Source organism: Papilio polytes, unplaced genomic scaffold (genome assembly GCF_000836215.1).
Source record: "Papilio polytes unplaced genomic scaffold, Ppol_1.0 DF823912.1, whole genome shotgun sequence".
Classification (NCBI taxonomy): Eukaryota; Metazoa; Arthropoda; class Insecta; order Lepidoptera; family Papilionidae; genus Papilio; species Papilio polytes.
In genome coordinates this window covers 693,016-701,180 of record NW_013525292.1, presented here as the reverse complement: position 1 = coordinate 701,180, position 8,165 = coordinate 693,016, and the positions used below count along the sequence as shown (strand labels likewise).

The window sequence follows — 8,165 nt, the reverse complement described above, 5'->3', positions numbered from 1 at the left end:
TTTAAAATATCACAACAAATCTCCCACCCACGACCGCTTGCAACATAGAGAAATCATAGATAAGATAAGGTTTTGATCATGACGTTCGGGAAAAATTAAGAGAACAGTCAAAATTACTGTATTTTCTATAGATAAGGGTTAAAATAATAATCATATGGTTATTACGTAACAGCATTAAATAAAGCGTTACCTTAATATGTAATGATCTTAATTTTAATTATGAGTAGGCTTAGGCATTTAAAAAATTCTAGGTTAGTTGACTGGCTTCATATTTTTTACTGAATTTAGAAATTGCATTGTAATTGAAAATCATAGTCATTTGAGTCCAAATATCTAATATAAAAAGAAATGCTTTCCTCCTTCTATCATATAAAATGTTTTTCTATTAAAATTGCCTAAAATATTTTTGCAACATAATTTTTTTTTATCTATATATTACTTCAGTTATTTCTAGCAACATTGACCTTATATTGTCAAAAATAAAAAATATATCAAATATATTTAAAGTATTTTAAATGTAAGGATTAGATTTTATTATTTAATAATCGCGTTAATATTTAAGGTAATTTTTAAAGTTACACCTACTAATTTACCTATATTACTAACAATTATTTATTGTTGTTTTGTTTATCTCTAAGTAGTGATGTAAGAATATTATCCTTCGTATTTATTTTGTGAAGTTTTTCCGTTTCCTTTATTATATGCCTGCAGACTTTAAACAGAACTATTTATCTGTATATTTGTTTCATTAAAAATCATTTCCAATTTCAGATGTTGAAGTTCAACGGGTTAGTAATTTGGAGGTTAGGTTCACGAGCAATAATAAGGAAGTATTCCAGTCCTAGTGCTACAGTATTTAAAACAGAAAAACTTGATTCTTCAAAAGGCATCGGAGACAAAAATATTACTAGCCCAGAAACAAATAGCAGAGATAACCCAAGTATGTTACAGTAAAAAGCACAGTAAGATTGAAATTGTAGTGAAGTTGGTTATTAATGCAGAGAAAACTTAAAGCAGATATTTAAATTAATCATGGCCATCTAGTTAGTGACCCGCGCGTATTCGCTCAGGTCCAATTCTAATACAAATATGTGTTTGTTTATGACATCATATTAGAAACCTCTAAAATTATAAGTTATTGAACATGTTTTAAACACAAAACCTTCCTTTTAAATAACTCTACTATAAATAGCTGCATTTAAATCTGTTGTATGGTTTCAAAGATTTAAGCTAACATAAGAATAGACAGATAGTGGGCAGCAACAGTTCTATACTAATAAATGTACAGGAATTTTCTTACTATTTTTCATATTATATTTCAATTATTATAAAATTACTATACTATATATAAAGACTAGTTTTCACCCGTGATTCCGTTCACGTGGTAGTAGAAAGAACAAAAGTTAGCAGCCTATGTGTTCTTCCAGACTATCTATATCCATGCCAAACTTCATCAAGATCCGTTCAGCCGTTTAGGCTACAAACTAACAAACTTTAACATTGTATTATTAGTAAGAAGTAAGGTATACCTTAAACTGTACTAAAGTTATGTACACAAAGGGTATAATAAATTATGTTTTAGCAGGCTTAGTGGCAGCAGCCTTTGCTTCTATAAACTCTCCTGAGAGTGAAGACAGCAGGAAGCCAAGTCCGAAGTCAGTGAAATTGAGCAGATACCAGATATTAGATAATGAAATTGCTAGAGCAAATGATGTCAACAGTTTACTGCTGGTCGCTGAAAACCCTATAGTTTCCAGACGACATGCATTAAAGGTAATTTATTAAACACTAGCTTTCACCCGCGACTCCGTCCATGTGGAATTGAAAAAAACAAAAGTGAGTAGCTTATGTGTTTTTCCAGACTATACTCTACATCTGTACCAAATTTCATCGAAGTCCGTTCATCTGTTTAGGCTACAAACTCTAACAAACATCCATCCATCCATCGAAACTTTCGCATTTATAGTATTAGTATGATTATTGTAAAATAGCATTTAATTTAGTCTCAAAGTAGTAAAACCACAAGACTACAGCAGAAGTTCAGCTATGTCATTTTTAACTGAATGGTAGAATCTTTCAGTTAACTTTATCAGGCTTTTAGCTAACTTTTTATTTATTACATAAAAATCTTTTCTCTTTATAATATTTGTTTAAGTATTGAAGAAGAAAATAGAGATATCTACATACTTTTCCTATCATTATATATCCCCATGTAATTTGTATGTTAATTTATAGCTATTTGCTTAGTTTATTATCATGATTCTTAAGAATAATTTTTTTTAGATGGTTTCAACCCTATCAGAATGGTCAAGCAGTAATAAAGTGAAACTAAGTGACTTTGAGAAGGATCCTCGATTTCTAAAGCTGTGCAGGATACTGGCACGGTCAACATCATCACAGGCTTTGAGTTCTTTGACCATGGCGGAGGACTTGAGTACAGTGCTTGGTATTACAGGTGATGATGAGGCTGCAAGGTTGATTGGGAATCTGTCATTGACACAAATGATTAAGGTAAGCATATGTAAAGGTTTCATATACCTAGGTATAAACCTAAACATACCTAAACATTTAAGAGAAAATGGATTTGCATTTATTAATATTATCTATACTTCTATACTATTAAAACAAAGCGTAAACACACACTTTTTTACCTAAGATGTCAGCAATTACAGTATATTTTTGAATAATTATTTTTTTAATAAAAAGCCCTACACTTACGTCAAGTTTTAGGCTATATGTTTCACGACATTAAACTCAGGGGGTAAATATGTTGAATAAAAACCCTAATGTGGGAAAGAGACCATAAGTTGTTGCCAACATCAAGGAAGTAAGATTGTCAAGGTTTGTTATGTCATTTTGACATTTGCTATTGATAATTTGACAAATGTAAATAATAAAATGAAATGTTTATAATTTTATGCGGATGAAGCCACACATGAACAGCTAGTAAAATATAAATATAGAAGTTTATATTAATGGATGGATGTTTGTTACTATATATCTCCAGAATGTTTAAATTGAACTCAATTCTATGCGGACAGTATTGGGCAATAGCTTGTTTTATGAAATAACTAGCTGTAGCTCGCGACTTCGCCCGTGTGAAATTAAAAATAATAATAAAAACACACCCTATATTACTCACAGATAAATCATCTTTCTAACGGTGAAAGAATTTTTATAAGGCCCAGTAGTTTTTAAGTTATTTCAATACATACAAAAATTAGTATATATTAAAAAATCTTTTTAAAAATGGAATATAAATGCAGTAAAATAAATGAGGCAAAGGTCCTTGCTTATTTTCATATAATTGTTGGATTACATTACTCAGTTGGTTAGGATTCCTAAGTTAGAAATATTATAAAATGCAAATTTGTATTTACATAAATTTCTTATAGGTGATGAAGGCGTTACATTCAAAGGGTCGTCGCAGCACGCCGTTACTCCGCGCTCTCTCTCACAATATCACAAACCAATCGGAACAATTGGATTTAAAGAAATCAGCTGATCTGCTGTTTGCTATGGCATCGCTGAATTTCCCTGATCCTGTATTAATGGATAGGATATGCAAGTGAGTTTGTTAATAATATTTTCATACTTAACTAGATTTATTTAACTACATAACTAAAACTATGGCTGCCTTCTCTTTCGCCTGCTCCAGTGGAATTAGGACTCATAGTGCTAAGTGGAAATAGCCACTAAAAACTAAAACTTTTAAAATTTACTCATTAAAGTTTAAATATAAGATTAGAATAACCTAACTTCATGTTATAAACAAGAAAAAAAATTTCAACCAAATTCCTAAAAAAAAAAATTATCCTAATTCATCTGTATACTTTCTTTCGTATTTTTGTTACTTTATAACAAAGCTTGTGGTTGGGCAATTAACAATTATTTTTTATGTAATGAATACTAAACTACCAGACTAAAAAACTACTAGACCAATTAAAAAAATGTTACGACTTAAGAAATCTACATTATCACAGTAAGGCTATATTTTTACTAGAATTTTCTTTAATGCCGCACTAATGTACTAATAACATTAAAAAACATGACTAAAGATGTAAACATTTCCTCCAGCGATGTGATAAGCAACCTGAAATCCAACCAAGACAAGCCAGCGGTGGTGACCTCCATCATGGTGTCTCTGGGGCTGCTGCGTTACCGGCACGAGCCGGCACTGTCCGCGCTGGCGGACTGGCTTCAGGCGCACCGGGACGTCTGCAGAGCCAGCGATGTGGCCTCCGCAGTGGTCACCTTCGGTACACTGGACTTTATACCCCCCATGTGTGAAGGATTGATAGAGGTAACACCACTTTTTATTCATTTTTAATTAGTTAAATATACGCTGCTTGCTGATTTACTTCTTACTAATAAAATAATTTCGACAATTTAGATGGATGGATGGATGATTATTATTGTCAAATTATCAATTGCAAAATGTCAAAATGACATGACAAGATGTCAAGTCATGGCAACCTTGCTTACTTATTGTTTGCAACAACTTATGGTCTCTTTCCCACATTAGGGTTTTTATCCAAAATATTTACCCCTATATTTTAACGGCGTGAATATGTAGCCTAAAGCGTGACGTAAGTGTAGGGCTTTTTATTAAAGAAAGAGTTATTCGAAAATATGTCGTGATTGCTGACATCTTAGGCAACAAAGAAGTGTGTGTTTACGCTTTATTATATTAGTATAGTTTAGTATGAAGCATGAAAACCTAGTGATTCATTAGTGTTTATATTTGTCATTTCCAGAATGCATTATTATTGAAAGAAGAGGAGATGGTGAAGCCTTCCTCGTGGTTGGACTTCGTGTTCTCTTTGCTGACGCTGAGCCACGCCAGAGAAGACCACCTCCTGTCCACTGTCAGACCGGACTTTATTGACAAACTGCTGTCAGCTGGCGGTGAGTTTTTTTTAATTGTTTGATTTAATATCTAGCTTTTATGTCTAGTAATTTAGTAAATAACATATGTCTAATTAACGTAATGTTACTAAAATACTTCGTTCACATAGAGTGAAGAGTATACCAATTTTGTAGCAAATAAAATTCAATTTTTAAAAGAGTTGTTAAAAGGCTCGAGTCTCCCGAGTCTTCGACTCATTCGAGGCTCGAGTCTCTTATAAAGGCTCGAGGGCTCGAGCCTTATTGCGAGGTTCCAGCTTCAACTCGAGCCCTTGTCCCGAGGCTCGAGCTCTGTTTTGAAGGCTCACTACACAACATTATTCTCCAAAATAAATCTACTAAATATATTATTTAAACAATGCATTTTTATTAAGTAAATATTTTAGTTAAAAATCCTAATGTGGGAAAGAGACCATAAGTTGCTGCCAACATGAAGAAAACAAGATTGCCATTTGTCATTTGTGCATTTCATGCGGATGTAGCCGCACTGGAACAGCTAGTTCTCAATATTAATTTAATGTTATTCTATGCAGACGGTGTCGCGGGTGAAAGTTAGTAATCTATGTTATTTAAATTCTAGAGATACCAATCCCAGCTCGTCGTAAACTCATGTCTATTGACGCATACATAAGTATGAAGTTCCCGGAGCGCTCGCGACTCGCGGAGGACATCTCTGTGGGCGTGCCCATACTTTATACAAAGGAAAAAGCACTCTATGTACAGAGCATTATGGATACGTTTAAAAGTCTCGTCTCTGCTGATGCCTTTATGAAGAGGGAGTGTAATTCTGGCATGGGATTTCTGTATGGTGAGTTTTACAATGCTATAAATGTATCTTATTCACCCACTGTCCCTCCTATTCTCTTCTCAGTCCGAATCCCTCGCTTCCGTTCTCTTCCTCTCCCTTTCTGGCTCACTCCGTATCATTATCTTTCGGCCTCTCTTTCATTTTGAATCTTTCTCTCTGTCACCTATCTCTCTGTATCTCTCTCCCACTCTCTTTTTTGAAAGCACTAAACTTACTATTTCTGTATGTTTCGATACCACATTTTATAATGTTTAGATTTCTTTACGCGTGTATTTTTAATATCGTTTTTTTTTTCACTTTTTCAGATGCGGAATTTGCTCTCAACTCCAAATGTCATCCAGTTCCGTTAGAGAAGGCGGTAAATGATAAGAGGTTAGTTTATATTACTATAATTATACATATTTTAACTTATTTTTAATTAATTTTAAGTTTAAGTATAAATCTGCGGTCGTATATCAGACAATGATAAGTACATTTTTTCAGTATGACTTAATAATATAGGTTTAATCGCCAAAAATACACTTTCATTTGGTCATATTAGGGCTTTACTACATTTTTCCATATTTCGTGAATATCATATTTTAATAGTGCCTTCAAGATTTCTTTATAATCTAATAGGGAATATGAATGTTTTTTCTTTTTTTAAACGATTGTACTTGTTATAAAATAACCACAAAAAAATTGACGCGAAAATATTCAACCATTGAGCTAAAAATAATAAAATAAAATTACGACAATTTTCGAGCGACTACAACGCGACCGGAGTTGTCATGAGATGATTGACGTAAATCGTCTATTCCATTCATAACATACGCTCAGATGTCACTTCGACGTAAAACAACAAAGTTTCTCAAGGTCAAAAAGTCAAAAATCGATTCATTTTTATTATTCCTGGTACAAATAAGTGGTAATTAATAATTCTATTCATTTTTTTTAAAGTTGGTTTTGATATCGTGTTTACAGTAAAATACTTCAAGAGTGTATTTCTATATAAACTAACGTAAATGAACTGTGTATTGACAACACAGCGACGCCATATTAGATAAGCCATTTGCTTCGACCAATAGTGTGCGTTATAGAACTTAGCGCGGGAATTCGAAAAAATACACTTTTTAATGATTAAATTTTGCCACTAAATCACATTATATTTAAAAAAAATCTTTGCAGAACTGTTTTTAGTAATAAAGTATACTAAAAAAAAGTTTGGTACAATTTGGCGTCATATGCATATTGCCTATTGCTTGTCCTGTAAAATAATGAAATTGCTTTTACCATATTTTGACCTATGACCACAGAAATATATTTTTTTACAGCGTGCATAGAATAGCAGTTCTGGGTCTGGAGTACCACGACATGACGCGCCGCAGCGTGGCGCCGCTCGGAGTCAACCAGCTCTACACCAGGCTGCTTCAAAATAAGGTAATATATACTAACTTTGGACCCCTGACACTGTTTGGTAAAAAAAAAAAATTAGCCTATGTGCTCTTTCAAACTATTCTCTGTCTATACTAATATTATAAAGAAGAGAGGTTTGTATTTTTGTATGTATTGAAATAACTCAAAAACTACTGGGCCGATTTTAAAAATTCTTTCACCGTTAGAAGTTAATTTATCTTTGAGTAACATAGGCTATTTAATTTCACGCGGGCGAAGTCGCGAGCAACAGTATATGATGAATTTAATTGAGATCAATTTAGCTAGTAAATTGTCACAAACATCTACCTAAAATTTTGCATTTATAATCATACTAATATTATAAACTATCTGCTGCACGCGACTTTGCCCGCGTGAAATAAAAAAATATAGCCTATGTTACTCACAGATAAATTAACTTCTAACGGTGAAAGAATTTTTAAAATCGGCCCAGTTTTTTTGAGTTATTTCAATACATACAAAAATACAAATCTTTCCTCTTTATAATATTAGTATAGATATAAATATAAGTTTAGATGGATGTTTGTTAGAGTTTGTAGCCTAAACTGCTGAATGGATTTCGATGAAACTTGGTAAAGATGTAGAGAATAGTCTGGAAGAACACATAGAACCCTTTTTTTTCAAATTCCATTAATAAAAGCAAAAATTTAGGTAGAAGTTACTAATAGCATGATTTATTTGATTTTTTTGGACCATTCCATTTTTAAGTTTTTTTGGTCCAAAGGCTAATTTACTCAACAGCATTAAAATAAACGCGGTATAAAGTTAAACTTAGGAATAAACTGAGTATAAGCAAATATAAGTACAAATTTCGCTTACACTCAGTTTATTTCTAAGTTAAATTTTATACCGCGTTTATTTGTAAGGCTGTAAAAGTTTTTAGTGATTAAAAAAAAATCCGTTTACAATCGCCATTTTAGTAGAATTTAGAGTAAGTGTGGTTTTTTTAAATAAACTGTAGTTACATTTAATTATTTATTTATTTAAATTTGGCTTATCGACATAACATGATTTT

At 32.3% G+C, this 8,165-nt stretch overlaps 1 protein-coding gene across 3 annotated transcripts in view; it reads left to right on the top strand.

The window, feature by feature from the left end:
- Positions 1-481: 481 nt before the first annotated feature.
- Positions 482-8,165, top strand: part of LOC106102670 (protein TBRG4) — an 8,049-nt gene continuing 365 nt past the window's right edge. Inside the window, exons 1-10 of one of the 3 annotated variants that reach the window (XM_013282219.1) lie at positions 482-517; positions 772-940; positions 1,583-1,773; positions 2,284-2,511; positions 3,396-3,568; positions 4,078-4,303; positions 4,758-4,908; positions 5,489-5,716; positions 6,022-6,088; positions 7,030-7,135. In XM_013282219.1, coding sequence (XP_013137673.1) covers positions 772-940; positions 1,583-1,773; positions 2,284-2,511; positions 3,396-3,568; positions 4,078-4,303; positions 4,758-4,908; positions 5,489-5,716; positions 6,022-6,088; positions 7,030-7,135 — 1,539 coding nt within the window. In that variant the 5' untranslated portion in view covers positions 482-517. The other 2 variants (XM_013282220.1, XM_013282218.1) reach the window with 2 other exon arrangements.